This window comes from Anarrhichthys ocellatus, unplaced genomic scaffold (assembly GCF_004355925.1).
Source record: "Anarrhichthys ocellatus isolate YVR2014 unplaced genomic scaffold, GSC_Weel_1.0 scaffold25, whole genome shotgun sequence".
Classification (NCBI taxonomy): Eukaryota; Metazoa; Chordata; class Actinopteri; order Perciformes; family Anarhichadidae; genus Anarrhichthys; species Anarrhichthys ocellatus.
In genome coordinates, this window is record NW_022280055.1 from 1,641,692 (window position 1) to 1,662,133 (window position 20,442).

Here is a 20,442-nt window from a genome sequence, read left to right on the forward strand (position 1 = left end):
GTTACTGGTGGTGGAACGTAATTGAGCGTAATTTGGTGCATTTACAATACTAAGTATTGTACTTAAGTACTATTTTGAAGTACTTCTACTTACACTCCACTACATTAATTTGTTCATTTTAGTTCGTAGTTACTTTGCATATTAATGACTATAATATGTAACAAATGAGTTATGTCTTATTATTGGATAAAATAAGAGTTTATTGATCCTGGGAGGAGCTTCACAAACTTCTACAGTAATTAAAATGAGCTCTACCTTTACCAGCTTCAACAGTGAAGCGATAAACACATGAATGCATCAATAATTATAATCTACTACTATTTATTATCCTGAAAATGGCCATTCTGCATGAGTACTTTTTACTTTAATGTGACGCTGACACATTTGTACTTTAACTGAAGTGACATCAGGCATGCAGGGCTTTTACACTATTGTATTGCTACTTTGACTTAAGTAGAAGATCTGAGTACTTCTTCTGCCACTGCGTGTTACACACTTATAACTATCCAGGTTTGAAATGTCATCCGTTTGTTGTTTATCTTAAATATTTGTTACAAAGCTGTTTTGTTTTTTGCCTCTAATTGATCAATGCTTCCCCTCTCTCGTATCCTAGGCCGCTCTGAGGCGGTTGTTGAGGACTTTAAATTGAACATGGCCGCACCCACCTCCAGTCACATGATAGGAAGATGCTTTGTTGCCACTGAGACTGGCACCTATTTTGAAGGGACTGGCTACCTGAAAGCAGGTGAGATGAGACACCATGGGGTTAGCTACTGTACTGTAGCACCCCAGCAGCTATGTTACAAACGCCTATAAACAACTTAACCCCAGCCAAAATCCAGTCCAGTGTTACTCAGGAAGGACGCACTGTTGCATTTTCCTCTTCTTGTTATAAAGGTGATTAGTAATCACTCTCTCCATCTCTCCAGTCTCTTCTTACAGAGTAGGTCTGGATGTGTCGATAGCATTAGAGTTCAGGACCAGCAGAACCAGCGGAGTGCTCCTAGGCATCAGTAACCAAGCAAACGATGGACTGGGACTAGAGATCGTCGATGGCAAGGTATGATAATAGGACTAGTTCAACATTTTGATAAATATTACAGTATGTAGGTTGAATATGTGTGCTTAAGAAACATCACAGCACAATACAAGTACTTAGATACATATACATACAAATATTTAATTGAATAGCTATAGAACAAAAAGTGAATATGCATTTCTTTCTTTTGCTTCCTGTTCCTGTAGCTGCTCTTCCATGTTGACAACGGAGCTGGACGGTTTACAGCGGAGCACGCGCCTGCGGGCGAGGGCTTCTGCGACGGCCAGTGGCATTCTGTCACTGCCAAGAAGCTTCGCCACAGGGCGGAGCTGGTGGTCGACGAGAATCGGAGCCAAGCAGAGAGTCCGAACGCACGCTCCAACACATGTGACACAAACGACCCCATCTACGTTGGAGGATATCCGGGTACGACTGCTTTCCAACACACATCCTTAAAATAATGAATTTACACTTGTTAACACATAATCAAATAAGATCTATTTCTATGCAGGAAAGTAGCCTCTAGAATAAAAGAGCAACTTTAAATACACATGTTGTATATCAGCACACATTATGCAGTGAAATATCATGGTTTTATGTTTCTCTCTCAGATGGAGTACGCCAGGCAGCTCTCTCCACCAGGACTTCCTTCAAAGGTTGTTTGAGGAACCTGAAGATCACCAAAGCTTCTAAGACCATGGAAGTGCAGTTCAACAAGGCTCTAGAGATTAAAGGAGTCCAGCCTCTCTCCTGTCCTGCAGTAGCTGCCTGAACCTGCACTGGGCACAATGTTTGTATCAATGAGTAAAACACACACACCTTATTTTGTGCAGGTGTGAGGTCCCAAAAGTAGGTAACAGCTGCATCACAGGGACTCGAAACGTCTTAATGCTTCCTTTCAAAATCAGTTTTTCTTCAATTAATTAAGCAAGAGTTTCAAGGCCAGATTGGCTCTTTATTAAGTACAGAGGTGTGTGTCTTTGAATAAACCTCTCCTGTAAGTGTGGCTTGTACCACAGAATTAGTGCCGGACTATCTGATCGAGGCTGTAGCCAAAGTTACCCGAATGCAGTTTTCAAAGACGAGAAGAAAACCAGACTCTACAAAACATTTTCTTAAAAGTTCACCCTCGCATTGGCAGTATGAGACCCTGACTTCATGCACAGTGTAAGACTCTGGTCAATACATATATCCTGGTGACAAATTAGGAACTCAAACTGTTTTAAAATGTGTTTTTGTCCACTATGCAAAGGAAGGTATTAGTTTTAAGACCTGTGCTGTTGTTACAGGTGCTAACAGTGTTCAAGCTAATGACATGTTGTAATGTGTGTGAGCATGAGAGCATTAAATCAGATTTGTTTTTCAGTAGAGTTCCTCTTAAAGAGGGTATCTTGAATCTTTCAGTTATATAAGTTTACCCCCGTTACATAAACTTCTTTGGAAGAAAATGAAACATTTTATAGATTTTGTGTTTTCTCTACATTTGTCCTTCATAAACCTTGTTCCCTGAGATTTTGTTGAGAAAATCTAAATCAATGTCAGAACCTTAGATGAAGTTGAACTTGTTTTCAGCCTCAGTTCAGCTAGAAATCTAAAAATCACACATTCACAAAAAGACATCCAATGGTTCTACATCTACACAAGAGCTGCAGCCCAAATGTCCTCTACCCATTTCATAACCTTTTACAAGTTACGTGATAAACCCAATGACATGAATATGCGTAGTAAAATAATGTGTTGGTTGTTTGGGGGGAAAACGAAATACAATAACAACTATGCCAATTAAGCGTATTGACACTTGCTTCAATAAACAAAATGCTGAGTCAATGATGAAAGCAACTTTTACCTTTTTTTGTGGTGCAATATTCCTTTAACATTCCACACTTCCCTCAATTGATTTGAATGCTAAAATTGAAAATTGTCACACAAGCTGGCGCTTGTATTGCCTTTCATTAATATTAAGGTGCAAGGTTTCTTTAGGACACTGATGGTGGTGCATGTTCTGCATGGTGTGGCTGAAAAATACTTCAGCGGCTATTTCTGAAATATATTCTTAATCGCAGCAAACAAATTGTCCTGTCCTTCTTTCAAACTGAATACGATTATTAGACTTAATTATGTTGCAATGCATTATGGGAAAAAAGAGAAATGTCCTGTGACCCAGAGGGATGCGTCAGGACACCATATGGAATCGTTCGGCACTGTTGAAGGAAATCTTTTAAAACGAAATATTTGTTGGATACATTTATAAGAAGTAATAAGACTGATAATTCATTTGTACTGATACTCCACTAGGTGGTACTACTGCACTAGAGTTAGTATGACAGAGCTTTTTCACAGGGTAAGGTGGATACAGTCTTTCTGGATTGCTACCATATGCGTTTCAAATTGCAGAAAAATTGTTTAAAAAAAATATATATATATATGCTTGCCATCCTGATTTTATTTAGTATTTATTCTGTGTCCTAGTTACCGAGAGGAAAAACAATTAGACAGGGCGTCTGCAGGGTCTTACAAAGTATTAGAAGTTGATAAATCCAATTTGCAACAATTTAGGCTCTTAAAGTTTTTAATATATATATATTGAAGTAATTCTAAACTAATTTATACCATTAGTTTTTAAATACCTTTAAAGCCAATGCTTTTCAGGAGTTTTCAATGTGCGCAACACCAAATTATTGGTTTTAAGACTGACATACTATACCAATAATTTTATTATTGATAAAAGAAATCTTAAACGGTATTAAATTTCACTTCAGTATTCTTGCACAAACAAGATTTTAGAGACAAATTTCCCAGCACTGATATTCCAGATGCACTAGAGGGCGGTATGACTACAAAGAGCAAATATGTCCCTTTTACATGGAACCGCATTCAAAGTTGAAAAGGCTGCTCTTTGGCTCTATTACCACATGTTTCTGGAAACGTTGCATTTCCCCATTTCCTGGGGTGTAAAGGTGGATTTCTTTGCAGCTCCTGGAGGAATCAAATGGACACACATGGAAATAACAGGCCAAATCCATGTCTTTGTTGTGCATTCCTCTTTTATTATCATGGTCCTCTTTATAGTAGAAGGTGAAGAATGGTTCGAGGTCAGCCCACTGACACCGTGTTGCGACCGCCTGAAGTGGAATGTTGTGAAGATAGAATAAAGCCTAACATTATATCAGATCGCTCATTTAAAGCACGTTTTTGTTCAGATTATTTTTGCCAGTACTGTGACATTTCACCGCCACCACCACCAAACACATCAGTGGGATGACACAAGATTAACAACAAGTGAAAGTAAAGCGATAGCCCCTTAAGCTACCATATTAACATGGGTGTAGATAGTAGACAAAAACAACTAGGGAGAAACAACAAAACCTGCGTGGTGCCGGCTTAAGAGTAGAAACCTCCTAAGGAGAGCAGCATTGTTTATCCTCTGCAATGTGACAGCACTGTCCTGATGTCAGGTCTGGTGACTTATTGCATGCCGTCAGTCTTCTTGAACTGATCCAAGGTGAGTTTCAAACGTGGATGGCGGTCCAGTCCGGCTGTCTAGGCATGTTGGGAGCCGTCATCCGCCTCCCACACCCAAACACCCCAGGGTCTTTTTTCCACCTGCTCCCCAGGGGTAAGCAGCTCTTCTGGGTATGGTTCCACCTACTCTTCATCCAGGCCTGGTCAGGACGACTGCATGAGGCCCGTCAGTCGTTTGCCCGTCAGTGACTTGCCCTGGTAGGAAGCAGAGAGATCGAGGTCAAATCATTAAAAGTCTAATCAGCAGTGTTATCTGTGCGTGTAGTGAGCCATAACTAGAAGCACATTTCAATTGTATAATATATAAACCAACTCGAACCTCAATTCAAATTTCGCATCATATTTCATCAATCAATAATCTTCCAATAATGTGCAAATATCACCAAGTAACTACGATCCTTTTCATAAAGTGCTCAGGGATCACTTCATCCACAAGCATCCTCGATTTCTGCTACTTTTCCTGGTCTTCCTCTCGGTATAGTTGTGATTTACCGTAAGGAACCACTGATCAGCAGGCTCATGTCTATGCATCGACATTCACAAGGAGCTTTGCATTGACCATTTATGGATGCGTGTGGGGGGCGGGAGGCTAAACCAGCTGCGCTCATTTACAGGTTGATTTAGGATTTATTAAAAGGAAATTGCGCACTGGCAGTCGACGCACTGTTTTATAAATGAGATCCCCGACCATTCCTTAAGACGGATTTTAAGAAAATGAACATGTCTCCTCAGGGAATGAGCCAAATAAAAGTTTTAAGTCAGAGAATTAGTGAACATGTTTGATCACTGAGCACAGGCAATAGGAACATTAAAACTTTTGATCTTGTAGCTTTTGTGATTATAACAGTGACCAAAAATAAGCCTGAAAATGACTAATGCACAAAAAAAAGAATCAGTCTAATATATCATTCGCTAGTTCTAATAACTAATTATTCCTGAGTTTTGGTCCCAAGAAACTGAGTCACTGTAATCTTTCTTTTTGGTGGGATAACTATATGTACTTTAAAGAATGCAGAAGCAGCGGGACACTCACCACACTACGAGTGAACTTCTCCAGGGAGGTGCGTCGCCCCTGCTCGGTTTCAGGCTGGAGTGACAAAGAAAAACGAAGTTCAACATTTCAGTGTTCAAACCCCCCCAAAAAAAAAATCATGAATGTTGTGCAGAATTTAATATGGTGTTATTATATACACTACCTCTGGAGGTGTAATAAGTGAGTTTCAATAATTCCGGTGAATCCGCCCTATAAGTCGTATCATTTACAATGCGACCTCTGTGAGATCACTCCAATAATACGTTACAATGACTTTTTATGACATAATATGAAATTATTTGTTGGCCTTTTCTATCCTTTATTAGTATAGCTGAAGATTACAGCAAAGGGTCGTGGGTGACTTTTTAATGACGTGGTTTACACTACAATTGTTTTTTAATTGAATGTTAATGACATACTATTACTATAACATTTTTATGAGGCATGCAGTTCATGTCATGTTCAGGGGCAGCGCAAAATGAGGGCCTGCGGGCTACGGTTTTAGAAACTATGTTGTAGATTTAACTACCCAACAGTATATATAAAAGATCAACAACATCTACATCAGTGAAATATACACATCAATGCAGCAGTCATATTAAATGTGATATTATAGTAAAACACTGATGGGGACCAACTGTCTGCAGAATGAGTGCTCTTACTTTGCTAGAGTTTATACAAGATACTGTATGTACACAGGAATGGATTTGTGAAATATTGACAAAAAGAGACATACGCATACTTTCTTCCTCAGCAGGTCCTGGTACACGCTGGAGCGCAAGAAGCGTGTATAGCTGTCACTTTTCATCAGCTTGTAGATGTGGTCCTGAATAGAGACAGTAAGAGGCGCAGAGAGAGAGAGAGAGTGAGAGAGAGAGAGTGAGAGAGAGAGAGAGCGAGAGAGAGAGAATAAATAGTTGCTACTAATGATGTACAAAACTTGTCAAAGTAGAAAAAAGAGGAGAGGTTACATCAGCAGTTGGCACACGCAATTCAAGTCGATGCCATCAAGTTTGACGTATTTGGGGATTCAATTTGAAAAAATAATGCAAACTAATATTTCTCCAGTTTTTCAAGCTACTAAATCTGCTGAACACAATTGGACTAAAACGCTTTTATATTTATTAGGTATTTAATAATTTGCTTAAGGAGATCATCTCTCCCAGGAAAAAAACAAGAGATGGGGAAAGAAGTTGGTGCTCTTGCTCATATGCTGTATTTGTGAGAAGAAACAAGCTCGTGTGGGAGGATGATACCCTCCTGAATAAACTGTTTCAAGGACAGCTGATTTAATCTCCAGCTGTGTGTTATTCTGGGTCTGTTAGCAGACAGTATCATTGTGAAGTAACAAAAAAGATCATGGGTCCATCTGGCTATAACAACAGGATGTAGAATAATATTGAGACACTGGAAATCGTCTAGCCCGTGTGGTTTTAAGTAATGGATTCAGCCGATACATTTTTCACGAGTTACATACAGAGTAATGGGGAGAGGATGTTTTAGAACAAACCTTGGGCTCCTTTCTAGTCCTAACAGAGTGAATGTCTGACTCAATTTAGCACTTGGTATAATAAATTGGTAGATTTAGATGTAACTGGTACACTCGATGCACCCTTTATTTATTTTATTTTTTGTGTTGTCCACGGTTGTGTCTCATAGGAAACTGTATGGAAGGCAGCGTCCACCCTGGGTTTATTTATGTGGAGAAATTGTGGACTTAGGTCTGTTATTCTCCCCTTTGCTTTGTTTGATAGGATGTCATCTGTGTTTTCAGTAAAAAAAAAAAAAAAAAAAAGAGGGAACAGTGAGCACGTCTTTTGAATGTTATGTTGAACTGTTTTGTTCTGTTGTCCTGTCAAAAAAATACATAAAAATCATTGTGAGAGTGAACTAATCAAGAGTCACAGAGGGAGAAATATGGTTGTATCACATTTCCAACTTACTAACTTCTCCTTTTTGAGCCTGTAAGAGGAAAATACAGTTGACAGACACCACGCAACCCCCAACACTAACCTTATCCATCTCCCAGCGAGGAGTATTCTCTAGAAATCACTCCTCAATATAAAGCCATTAGTTGGTATTGGTGAAGCGTGTAAGAAAGACAAATGGGGCAGACAACATTGTGGGATAGCGTTTCTGAAGAGGCAGCACTGACACTGATCACCTAAAGAGATATAAATTAAAAGGGTGATAGAGCCTTTCTGAATGGTGCTTAGAATACTTCCCTGTAGTGCGAGAGACGTTGTGAGAACTGAGCTGCATTAGTATGCACCTGCTCCTCTTATACATTGGCCTCCGTTAGAACGTATCCCTATGGCAGCTGCAGCATGTGGCTAAGAAATCCTGTTCCACAGAAAATGAAAGGTAGATTTAAAAGGTATAGTTCCACCTTTTCGGGTAATGCGTTTAGTTGCTTACATAGATACCATGCTCATGTCTGTTTGCTAAATATGTAGCAGTCCGCAAGTTAGTATAAAGCTTGGCTAAGAAAGAGTCCAGGATACGACCCCATTGAGTATATTATTGAATCTCAGACAGGGTCACCTTTCAGCTAACAGGTGCGAATAAACACATTTGGCTCTTGCATCACCAAAAGAAACTCTGCATGGTATTTTAAGTACATGGATTATTTTCTTGCTCTCTCTTTTAAATCTAATTTGCAAATAGCAGTTGTATAGATTGTTTGTTCTGTGTGTGGGTGAGGGAGTTTATGAGGTTCTGTGAAGTGTTTCATTCAAACTGGGAATGTTAAAACTGGAGCATCCGTGGGGTGAGGAAAGGCTACATCTAGCATTGTGACGCTATTACCGTTCTTGCACTACCATAGATGTATAATGACACTCCGTTATACTACACTCCAAACTACTATTCCTTCTCTGTTTCTTCCTGTATCTCGTGTTTTCTCACCTGTGCGTCCTCATAGCTGTATCGTCCGGGGTCTTTCAGGTTTTGGCTCGTGCGTTCATAGCTGTGAGAGTCCAGGTTTATGGAACTGGGTGCTCCCTCTGCCAGAAACTCGGCCCAAATTTCCTGCGCCCTCTGGGCAACTTCCTGCTGGGGCATCCTCTTCAGGGCCTGCACAGCCAACCAGAACCTGCAATACAGATCAAATTCCCCTCAGATAATTACTGGACTTAAAGAGCGTTTAAACAACCTGATCATGTAAAACAATGCACAGAATTTGTTTTTCTGTGGGAATTTATCTGCAAGAGATTAAGCACTTTCACGCAATAGTATTTAACAATCTTTTATCATTTAAGATCGAGTAAAAAACATTTTTCCAAGAGAAACATCTTGGAGAGTGTAACGTTGGAGCATTTCACTTGTTTCCACTGAAAAAGCTTAAGCCTAACATCCACCAGCACGTGTAAAGTTGTCGACCAGATTATGCCGTAAACAATTGGGTTGTTTAGATGGACACTTTTAGAACAAAATGGGATTCAAACATACATGTAACGGTCTTGTGAACTACACAAAGTGAATGTAAAAAGTAAATGAAAGGGAGTGTAACACACAGATTTGTATTTTCACTGTTGCAAGCCTGTGCAATTGTGGAACCTGTAAATAAAAAGACTTCAGTGGGCACATTTAACGGCATTCTTTTATATGATTGACTTAGGTGTTTTTGGATGTTCAGACTTGTAAATATCCAGTATAAGACAGTTGTTATAAAGGGAAGCAGGCAATGAACTGTTAAACATCAGAGGCAGCAGAGAGCCACAGGCTGCATGCCTCCTATATTAGTTGTGTATCTATATTGATCTGTGGACTAGTTCAGAGATACTAATATAGAGAGAGACACTCTGGGGTCTGCTTCTCTGTTTCTCACTCGCTTCCTCGGTAGTGCTTTTCCAAAAGCTCCCTCATAAAAGCAAAAGTAATTAAAGGTCCAAAAAAAGGAACAAGAGAGAGGGAGACGAGAGGAGACTGGTAGGATAGCCAAGAGGTAAGTAGTGATGAGGGTGTATGCTCTCTCTGTCATGTGTGCGTTTTCTCCCCATGTAGCTCAGAGGTATCAATGACCTCCATGTTCTCTCTCAGAGTTCATTACCAAACTGTGATTCCTAACAAATCTCTCATCTCCTTCTCTCTCTTGCCGTTTGAAATGATCACTCTCACTCTCCCTCACATACGCATCACAAAGACTCGGGCTTAATGCTGCTCTGTTGCATAAAGGCCTAAACACGATGTAAGGCCATGAATCTATGTCGAAATAAGGGATGAAGTTAATCTCACTGTAAATCAATAACTTCATTAAATTACAAGAATACACACTTGCACATTAGTGTACATACTGTACAAGCACACACACACACACACACACACACACACACACACACACATACACACACACACACACACACACACGTAGTCTTCATGCTAAGCTAGGCTAGTAGCTGATTAGCTCCAGTTCCATAACATACAGACATGAGTGGTATTTTCAATGTGTGTATTTCCAAAATGTCACAATAATACTTTAACTTCTATTGTTATTCACAGCAATTCATTTTATATTGTATGAAAGAGCTACAAAGGTGGTGAAAACAAACAAAATACAACAGATGTTTAATTCTATTCTAGATGCTCTCATAGCTCGTTATTGCTCTTACTAAGTTTCTCAATAGGCATCAGTTCAGGATCATTTCATCTGATCTGTTCGCGTAACACTTTTTTTTTTTTTTTTTTTAGTTCCGCTGCTGCTGAGAAATCATTTCGAAGAAACCAGTTACTGATGCATCTTGCTGAGCAAAACTCAGAAAGTAATTGACTTTCAAGTCTATGTGTCTGCAGCTCAACAGGATGTTTTATTCCTGCCCTTCTCATTCCTGAAATGTTGTGTTTATGACATTTTGATTTCTGTGAGTGGCACCTTTTTTTCTTTGTGTGTTCAAGGTACAGATCTCCTGTACTGGCAACAGGAAAATAGTTCACTTGTTATTTGTTTCTTCCTGTGTTGACAGTGCACAAGTGGGTTGAAATGGTAGGTTGGAACAATAGGGATGCCAAAGAGAAATCTGTCTTTTCTGTCTATTTTCAGAGCAGTGAAAGCTTTTGTATAACTGTTGTACTCTCTTCAAATGTCACAAGTAAAAATGCACAAAAAGTGCATTTGTACAGCCTTAAATTTACATAGAACTATACTGTATGTCAGAAAATTCAATTTTTCTAATGCTGAATACATTTTCCCTTAAATACACCCCTTTCCTCCACTTTCTTTACAACAAACCCGAAATGTAAAATGGACCACCACCGTGCACCATGTGATTTTTTTCACTAGAACAGCAGATGTAAAAGTTATCATGAATTGTCAAAAATCACTACAACTGTTAGAAATGAGTATTGAAGATTCGTGTGTGCTCACCGCAGGTTTTCTGAGCTAAACTCTGACTCCAGGAACTTTAGGAAGAGCTCCTGTCCTGCCGGGTCCTTCAGGGCCTCCTCCAGAGAGAAGCCCCACTTCTTCACCCTCTGTTGACTGGGCTCCTTACTGGGAGGGATGGGAGAGGATGGAGAGTAAGAGGCGGTGTAAACGTCAACCTTACGTTGTTGCAGGGATGTCAAGTTAAAAAAAAGATATTTAATTAAAGGGAAATGGTGGAGAAATGCTCAGTGTAGGGAGGGCTGATGTTGATGTGAGATTGGTGTCAGGAAAGCTGCGCATTATGCTATTATTCATCAGAAAATCAATTGTAATCTCGAAGGGAATATATTTTCTCCTATCCTACAATTAATGAATTCAGCTGAATTATTAAACTACATTAGGCACAATGATCATACGTCTGCTCTAATCAATTCCTGCATAATTCAGAGCAGGCCAGAGCACAGTGCAACTCGTTGAGAGCTGCGACTGCCCTCTGTAATTCTTCAGTTCATCACCTTCTTTTGTCAAGATAACATTTCAAAAGATGATCAATTATTTGACTTTGTCCAATACGTGTTTGAAACACAAACTGAGGTGGAATATTTGATTAGGATTGATTGAGTAAGCTGAGCGACCTCTGACTTTCGTTCACTAATTCAGAAAAAAGCCAATCACTTCCAGTCCTCATCGCTGCCGTTAAACCACTCTTGATTCTACAGTATTGATCTGTTTTATTGTGCTGTGGTTTAAGATACAATTTCTAAAAAAGGGCTGAAATAATCTTAAAAGAAAAACTGACGGGATTTTTGACAATGTTTTTTAGAATTCAATAAACGTCCATATCCAAAAATATATTCAACGTGGACTTTTTTTTAATAGCAAAAACAGTCCAACAAATTTCATCAGACATGTCTAATGTAATTTAAAAGAGTAGTCCACTGATTAAGCAATGCAGCCCTATAACATTGTCGGACTTGGGATGAACTGAGTTTTTTTTTTATTATTATCTCCATGCTCCATAAATCAGTCAAATTAATGGAGCGGAGGGAGAGATATCGTCTTATTTTCCCACATCAAAACCTGACACCTAACCCAGAAAATATAAAATCGCTGCACATTCCAAACACGGATTAGCACTTTTTCTCAGACTTTGATATGTGACTGACCAGTTAAACTCTATCAAAGAAGGACGACATATGCACTTGGCTGTGAAAGTGGAACATCTTTGGTTTCTGTTCTTATACCTGGCCTCCAGATCCCAGAGGGAGGGGTCATCGCTGGTCCAGGGGTTGGACGGCTCCTGTACCGTCACAAACTGGTCATAGTCCATGTACTGCTCGGTGTAGCTTATCAGACTGACACACACACACACACACACACACACACACACACACACACACACACACGGGAGGTTGAGGGCATAGCTGGTCAAAAGTTAAGAGACAAAGTTTAACACTGCACCCATTTTTGAATGTTTCAATATTCAATCAATCAATATTTCCCCTGTTAAACTGATTTAATTGTAACTTGAATGCTATCTGAAGTTGATTTAGTAAATTATGAAAAAATAAATCGTTAAGCAGGAACATCTGTTCTGATCAAAAGCTCAGATGTGATCCTCCTACCTCTCTTTGATAGTCTGCGAGAAACAAGAACCGAGAGACAAAGAGGAGAAAAAAGTGCAACAACAACAGCAGGACTATGAAAATGTTTCTCTGCTCACAATCTTATCACAAATGTGGTTTCTTTATGACATCATTTAAGCATAATGCAGTATCTATAACACATTTGAGTACTTACAAGCTTTGGAAAAAAAATGATTATGCCAGGTCATGGTCAAGTTTTCAAGAAGAGACAAACGCATCTCAGATGTATGCAGTGTGAGTGCAGTAAGCAACAACACAAGGCAAGAGGAGACTCAGGACCACGGACAGCGAACACAATCCATCAAAACCTGCGCTCTTACTTTGTTTGGGAGTTCATGAGCAGTGCTTTGAGAGACAACACGTAAGACTATCTTTGCTCACTACCTTCAAAGCTCTGCACTTAGTTTGCATCCCAAACAGGAAAGCTCCAAAAGAACAATAAAATCTATTTAACAGGAAGTGAATCATCATCCAGTGAGAGCCTGCCTTTGACTGCACAGTGAGCATCTATCAGCTTCTTTATTTTCTGAAAGATGTGCTAAAATAGCTGCAGGGTATCACATTAAAATAGGATTCATGCACGTTTGTCTTTACATGCATCCATAAGCACAACGCTGCAATGGTTCAGTCAACACATTGGCATATATTATTTTGTTTCAACAGCAGTTCAATCTCACTGTTACAGCTGGATCTCTGACAGAAAAACACTCCAACCTACAGTAGTACCATATGTTTACTGACCTAAAGAGTAATCCCATCTGACAAATTATTCTTAGCTCTGTACAAGGAGTCAAGAAGTTAAAGGGTCATGGAGGCAGAGCAGCGCAGCAGCCAGCAGTAATCACAGTTTTCTGCTCTGCTGGAAAGTAATGGCTGTCACGACTGACTGAGCAGAGGATGGGACTGTCAGGCAAGCAAACACAGGAGTAGATATGCCACACAGGGAGGATAGAGAATAGAGACACATGTATACATGTATTTTTTATCTATAAGGAAGGTGGACAAAATACCAAGAATGCCTGTACAACTTAACGCAATTCAACACAATATCATAATAATAAGATAATAGCTCTAACATTTGTAAAGCTTACAATGTGTGCTACCCTGTTCACACCCAGCAGCATCTTATCCAGTTTGCTCTGACCAAACCACCCTACCCAGTGCAATCAATTTTTGATTACTTTGACATGGAAATCTGCCAGCACGGTAAGATGCTTTTAAAGCAAATCTGTTTGATTCAAGTAATTAAAAAAATTCAACCTGCAATTTTTTTCAATTCTGGTGCAGCGACGTCCTGAATTCTTTGTTGTTTACAGATACAAACACCTCAAACAAGTGGATTTCTTATGGCAACAGGTTACAATATTATTAGGGCAGCTCCTATTTTTCTCTTTTCAATAGGCTGTCACATAAATGGGAGTGGGAGTAACATGCAGGTTGACCTGTGCCTTGCACTTGGACCCCTATTCCTCATTGCCAAACCAATGAGGGGAAGCAGGGAAATCCAGGGAGAAACCACAACCTACTAAACCTGTAAACCTAAACTTATCAGCCCCAAACAGAAAGGACAACATCAGTAACGTTGTGGAATTCAAGCTCTTATCATGCTTACACTCTAATACCAAACAGACACCACTACAGGTTCAGAACAAATCACCCTCCATCTGCCGCTGCTCTTGTACCGATATAATAGAAGGGAATTCAAGAGAGCACGGGTTTGTGTGATTATAGATGGCCAGAGACGGCACAGCAGATGTGAAAGCAGGCAGGCGAGATCTTTATGAGAAAAGCTGGTGTCTCCTTCTCAGCGTGTGTAGATTGAAAAGATAAAGATCAGACATGCTCTTCATGATGTGCATAGATTTCCCTTTACTGTACCTTTCAGCAACTTTCGACATCTTCATACGGTGACGGTCTAGCTGGGTGTTCAGGAATAAGATCTGAAAGAGGAGATGACAGGAGTCAGTCTTGGTTTATGTAATACAAAATAAGTTGTTTTGTGGTGAAAAACAATCTCCCGTTGTGCTAGAAAACATTACAGTTTCTGCAATATTTCACCAGATAGCATAAAGTGTAATATGCAGTATAGAGGCTGTCATTGTTGTCGGCAACACTTCATTGGGAGCACAGTACAAATGTATATATACATTTTTTTTAAATGAGGTAATGATTTTGGCAGAATTTTACCTCTTTCTCTACATCCTCCTTGGTGCCTTTCCTGCAGTGATGCAAGGGAGTGTGTATGGGACTCTGAGACGGTGTTCCCTCCTCCGCCAAACCGTACACTGACTGGGCGGTTTGAAGCGGGAGAGAGATATTAGAGAGATTCAATGTGTACTTATTGTTTTCTCGCAGCGCAGATAAGGTATGAAATCAGCTGCTAAGAAAGCCACAATGCACTTGTATAATTAAATAGGATACAAATTCATAATTCAAAAATAATTGCTTGCATGAATGTACATTTCATTAAGAAACAGTGTCGCTATAATTACGTTATTTGTCAATTTATGGCCACTGTAATTAAAGTAATCTGCATTTTTATGAATTTGCAGTATTTTTCATTATGTACATTTATTGTAACAGTAAGTGGAGGTTTTAAAATAATGTATTTTTTAAAAGAGGAGCTTTTCTTTCTTTGTCTAAACCTTGGAAGACCTTCACCTTCAAAAGCTTCCCACCCTGTCATTGGAGCTTATACCTTCTTAACTCTGTGGGGGTTCTTCATGCGTCTACATTTCCTGATGTCCATCTCTGTCGTGTTCACACATCCGGGCTGGAGAAAACACAAGCAGAAAAATTAAAATAAATCTGTATTACAGTCAGTACTGGTGATTTTAGATTAACCCAAAGAGAGCTGTGGATGATGAAAACAATAGACAGTACGTGGGTGGAAGATGGAGTAGACGGCTACAATCTCACATGCACATACAGAGGCTTACCACAGGTCTATGGACGTCCCAGAAGGCTCTCTCCTGACTGTCAAGGATCTTCCTCTCGGTTTTATCCTTTTTCCTGTCGATCCTGCAGATGAGATGAGTCAGTGTGAGAAATACAGCATGCGGCAGTTGAATCAGGATGGAAGGAAAAGAAGGGGAGAGAGAAAGCCTGGAGATTATAGAGTCTGTACGCCCATCAGTTTTGAACAATATTGAAGCTCATGTGCTCAAAAGGTTTGCCGTGGTCCTGCACCTGTCTGTGCACCATCTCTTGTGTGTGTCCACTGATGTGTACATACTACAGCACTGACAGTACACACTGTGGACAGATCTACGGAAAGGACATCGTTCCTTTGTAGTTCAAATAAAAAAGTGACCTACTGTGTCTTTACTTGGAAATGAATGGCCTTCCCAGAGAATAAACAATTTAATGTTCTACCACAATTTAGTTAATAGTGGAAAATAACTAAGTAAGTGTACTCAAGAACTGTACTTTTGTGAAGTAAAAGTACCTCAAAATTGTATCGAGTATTCTAATTTCACACTTTATATTTTTGCTTTTCTATATGTGCTTTACTCTTTACATAGCTATATGTTTGTACATACACAGCTGGTTACTTGTCACATGTTCTACCTTAACCAAGCTGGTAAAGGAACATAGTTCTGTGTGACCACTGGCTTTTTCAAAAATGTTTGGTCACACCGACCGGAAAGAAATTCTTAAAAAGAAGCTGCAAGCAACTGGCACAATCACTCGGTTGCAGGTGCGCACACACATGTAAAAATCCATGCAGGGTCCATAATGCTTGTTTTTTTTATCTACAGATCTTGGGACTATGTTGAACATACTGTTCTCTACACCTTAGATTCAGCGTATATCAATAAATAAATCTCTGGTTCAGTCAGGTATCCATCTTTGTTTTTTTTCTTTTTTACCCTCTTCTTTCTCCATTTCCCAATTCCTATATGTTCCCAAAGCTTACGGTCCATCATTGCTAAATTATGAAAAGGATTTATCATGTTACATACCTCAGAAACATAAAGCAGTAGACCTACGGAGCCCCACTAACACTGGACAGTTAATGTATAAGAAACACTACAGCAGAGTTAATGTCTGTCAGAAACACTCTCTGTTCATGATGTGGGATGTCGCACATTGAGGTTTTATACTGTAGTGTTTGTCTTTTACCTTAGGTGTGAGTGACATCACTGCATGCATGGTAGTTTCATGAGTTGCTGTGGTAACAGAGCGCACTTACTTGACCTGGGCCTCAGCCTGCATGTAGATAAACTCCCACTTCCTGGCAAAGGCTCTCTGCAGCCTGGCTAGGTTCTCCTGTTGGAGAGAAGAAAGAGACAGACATGTTATGATCACAAATCTCGAAGGAAAAAATACATTAAAAACTTGTAAAAATTAAAAACCATAGCTTTGAAGTTTCTGAGATACAATATAGATCTGATATCATCACAGACACATGAATCTGACCTTCAGGGGATTGTGATTTTCTGCCTCGAGCTTGACACACAGATCAATCCTAAGAAGTATTGATCCGTCTATAGAGGGAAAATCCAGCACTCACCGCCTCATAATCTGCCAGCTCCAGCCTGGTCTTGTTCTGCATGGTCCGCTTGCACAGGTAAATGGCTGCAAGGGGAACAGATGCAATCGAAGACTGGGATTTATCAGTATGGCCGCTATACACATTCCCCTTCATCCATGCATCTCTCGTCCCCTATGTCCCTGCCTCACCTCTCCTCACCTCCCGTGGTACGAGAGTATAATTGGTTTCAGAGGCCGCCTGTCCACTTATCTGTTGCTTTAGGAAAATAAGGTGGAGTGTGAAGAGGCGCTGAGCCCTAAACTCCAACCACGGTGGCCTCTGTGACAGGATGAAGGGCAAGAAGTGGAGTGGCGATTGACTAATCCTCTTGACTTGTCCCCTCTACAGCAAAGGGTACACGTTGTGTTCCAGTTCATAGCTCAGTGGGAGGTCCTTTGTATTTATGTTCAAGTATAACCTTATACTAATATATATGTGTGTTTTTAATCCTACAAAAGGTATAATAATTAACAATTGAATTATGTCAAATCCCATTGTTGACACTATATTTGATACATACTGGTCCAGCCCCACTGTAAATTAATAATTAGTTTTCCACATGTCATAGCTGTACAGTCACTATCAAAACTGTGCATGTAAAGTAGAAACTGAGAATTATTTATACAGTATAGTTGTTTCTGCAGATAAGATTAACATTGTGGGAGCCGAGCTATAAATAATCACTTACAGCTACACAATAATTAGTTTTCAGTCTTTATTTAATAAGATGTTGCTTGGTGAAGATAGAAGATTTGTAGGAAACACTTTCTAAAGTGCTGTTTGGGATCCAATTGATCACTTTGTTAGTTCTGAATATAGAGGAGTAAATGTCAGTTATGTGTGGATAATGCACTCAACTTTAGCCTCACAAGCACTTGAAAGCGCTGTGAATTCAATTTACAGACCGAGTACTGGTGAAATATTACAGTTGAGACATTGATACTGATCAACGGCTCCATCAACACTCCTTCAGATATCGTATTGTCGTCTTTTGTGCCATTCAGTGGTACTACGTATTTATATTACAACACCATTCTTGGATAATCAATTTGATTTAAAAAAAAAGCATTAATCCTTCAAAACATAGAGGAATACATACATACGGACGATTTATCCCAAGAAATGTGTGTAAACAAAAATGTTAATGTGTCCCTCTTACCATAGTCTGTGTTCTCAGGCTCCCAACAGTTGGACGGCCAAAAATACGGTGCCTGATGGGAAAACAAAGTGAAAAAGTGAGAGTGAAAAGATGAGGATCAGCCAATGGTTAGTTATGATACCGTTGTTACGTCTCTGACACACAGCAGAGCACATGATCGCAATGCACCACTATGTGAGCAATACAAATGTTTTCATTATCAGTATTGAACAGATTCAGAACAGCTGACTCCTAAAACGTTTCTCTTGGTAAGAGGCATCCTGGGGTACAGCAGAGGCGTGGGAGTACTGCAGCAACACAATAAAGTGAGTAGCGATGAAAGCTGCAAAATAAACAATTGGAAAGCTGAATAATAAAGCCAGCAGGCAATGAGCAGCTGATAGGATTGGTATTTGACATTACTTGCAGGGTTTTGAATCGCAGTTTCAAAACCATCTTTAGTTGTTTCAAATGAAAAGAGATTTTTAATGGGTGTTAATTCTTTTGATTTTCCTCCTCTGTGTTTCTCTTCACCTTGCAATTAATTTGCCTGGAAAATGAAATGCTAATGAATGGTGATTATCTTTATGTAGCTTTTCTACTATGGGGAACGGCCTTCCTCCTCCTCCTCTTCTCCTCTTCCACTTCCCTTTGAAGGAGGAGATCCAAGGTCAAAGCACGGTAATGTGCACTGCCGTCTCGTTTAATTAAACTGCTCCTCTAGCTCCGGTGGAGACTCAGCCCTCCAACAAGACTCAGTGAACATGGAAGCAGGAAGACACACAGATCATTCGTATCTCACCGTGTGCCGCCTTGCTGTTCCCCACTGAGGAAGGTGAAAACATTGTTTCCTGTTTTTAATTAGGAAATTCTGGATAAAACTGTCTGATATAGTTAATCAGTGACTTTAATGGCACTGTTTTATCTGTGAACAGTCAAGGAGCAGTAAAATGTCTTTCTTTCCTTATTGTCCCATGATGAGACTCTAATTCTAGTGCAATACTCAACTACACCATGTCTTTTGGTAGCCGCCCAGTCAGCCCGAGTACAGACCTGCTTCCCTCGCCCGCTTGATGAATATTTGAACAGATCACCATTCATTTTTAATCGGGTCACAGGATCCCAGCATAGTACTGAAGAAGCTGTGGACAACGGACAGGGCCTTTTGTCATCAAGATCAAGATCGGCGTGTTGTAATTTCATTGCTGAACAAGTCATCTTCAACAGTTGATTAAGGTCTTTATGAAACGTATGCGCCCTCACAATGAGATTAGCCTCGCTGGACTTTTCAATATCTCTCACACTAATGCAGGATTAGTTTGAGCTTAGGTCCGTAACGAAAGGCACAGGCAATTTGCATTTATTGAAGAAAACAATAGTAAACCATTAAAACAAAGAGCCATTATTAGAAAATCAAGCTTTTTACTCACAATACGTGAAGGAAATGCACAATTCCAAGAATGTCATTCTAGTGAAGGCCCTGGCTTTGTGTATTTTAACCATTTATCAAGCTCTTTTTCACCGGCTGAAATGTCCATGAGCATGCTAGCGTTTGCCATTTAGTATGAGACACAAAGTATAGGGCTGATGGGGATGTAATTGATTCTTCAGGTATTTGGTTATGAATTAAAGTTAGTTGATAGTTCTTCCTGTCGCTACGAGGACCTTGTCCCATCTTTCTTACTTTTGAGTGTTGAATCTATACATTGAGAATCTAGAATGCTGCTACGTAATATTGTGCATTTACTGTAAAGTAAATCCTTTACCCGTTTGAGCTGTAAACTAATCCAGCAGATGTCTCTCAAAATTCAATCTGAGGTCACAAAATGCAGAATCAGATACTTTCTCAGTTCTCTCAGCAATGACCTCATACATGTAATTGTAATTTTAACAATGTTTCAAAATCAATACGTCAGACTTGTTGGCAACATTTGATATTCCACTCAGTATCAGGGGACAAAGGAGAAGTTCAACAGAGTCCATTACCAATTCCAGGAGTCTCAACAGACGATGTAACCCTCTTAACCCAAGACACACCAAGAAGCAAATGTTCACAGAACTCTCTTTACTGCACGGTGTTTAAATATAGAGAACATGTAGAAATAGCCACATCTGCCTGCCGCAGCCTCCTCTGTGTCTTCATCGTCTCGTAATGCTCCTGCTCA

At 39.7% G+C, this 20,442-nt stretch overlaps 2 protein-coding genes across 6 annotated transcripts in view; one reads left to right on the plus strand and one right to left on the minus strand.

Moving 5' to 3' along the window:
• lama2 (laminin, alpha 2) overlaps positions 1–3,091 on the plus strand; it is a 147,484-nt gene extending 144,393 nt beyond the window's left edge. Inside the window, exons 62-65 of the mRNA XM_031861416.1 lie at positions 614–745; positions 930–1,060; positions 1,246–1,465; positions 1,651–3,091. Coding sequence (XP_031717276.1) covers positions 614–745; positions 930–1,060; positions 1,246–1,465; positions 1,651–1,811 — 644 coding nt within the window. The 3' untranslated portion in view covers positions 1,812–3,091. The remainder of the gene's footprint in view (positions 1–613; positions 746–929; positions 1,061–1,245; positions 1,466–1,650) is intronic.
• A 974-nt stretch (positions 3,092–4,065) lies between these two features.
• The window catches only part of LOC116391165 (regulator of G-protein signaling 6-like), a 73,080-nt gene continuing 56,703 nt past the window's right edge, over positions 4,066–20,442 (minus strand). For 4 of the 5 annotated variants that reach the window (XM_031861463.1, XM_031861466.1, XM_031861464.1 and 1 more), the window contains exons 6-18: positions 18,299–18,350; positions 17,119–17,183; positions 16,798–16,874; positions 15,542–15,623; positions 15,301–15,375; positions 14,790–14,891; positions 14,481–14,542; positions 12,201–12,311; positions 10,957–11,082; positions 8,502–8,688; positions 6,331–6,420; positions 5,595–5,648; positions 4,066–4,756 (exon numbers count right to left, since the gene is read on the minus strand). In XM_031861463.1, coding sequence (XP_031717323.1) covers positions 4,706–4,756; positions 5,595–5,648; positions 6,331–6,420; positions 8,502–8,688; positions 10,957–11,082; positions 12,201–12,311; positions 14,481–14,542; positions 14,790–14,891; positions 15,301–15,375; positions 15,542–15,623; positions 16,798–16,874; positions 17,119–17,183; positions 18,299–18,350 — 1,134 coding nt within the window. In that variant the 3' untranslated portion in view covers positions 4,066–4,705. The remainder of the gene's footprint in view (positions 4,757–5,594; positions 5,649–6,330; positions 6,421–8,501; positions 8,689–10,956; positions 11,083–12,200; positions 12,312–14,480; positions 14,543–14,789; positions 14,892–15,300; positions 15,376–15,541; positions 15,624–16,797; positions 16,875–17,118; positions 17,184–18,298; positions 18,351–20,442) is intronic. The other variant, XM_031861467.1, reaches the window with a different exon arrangement.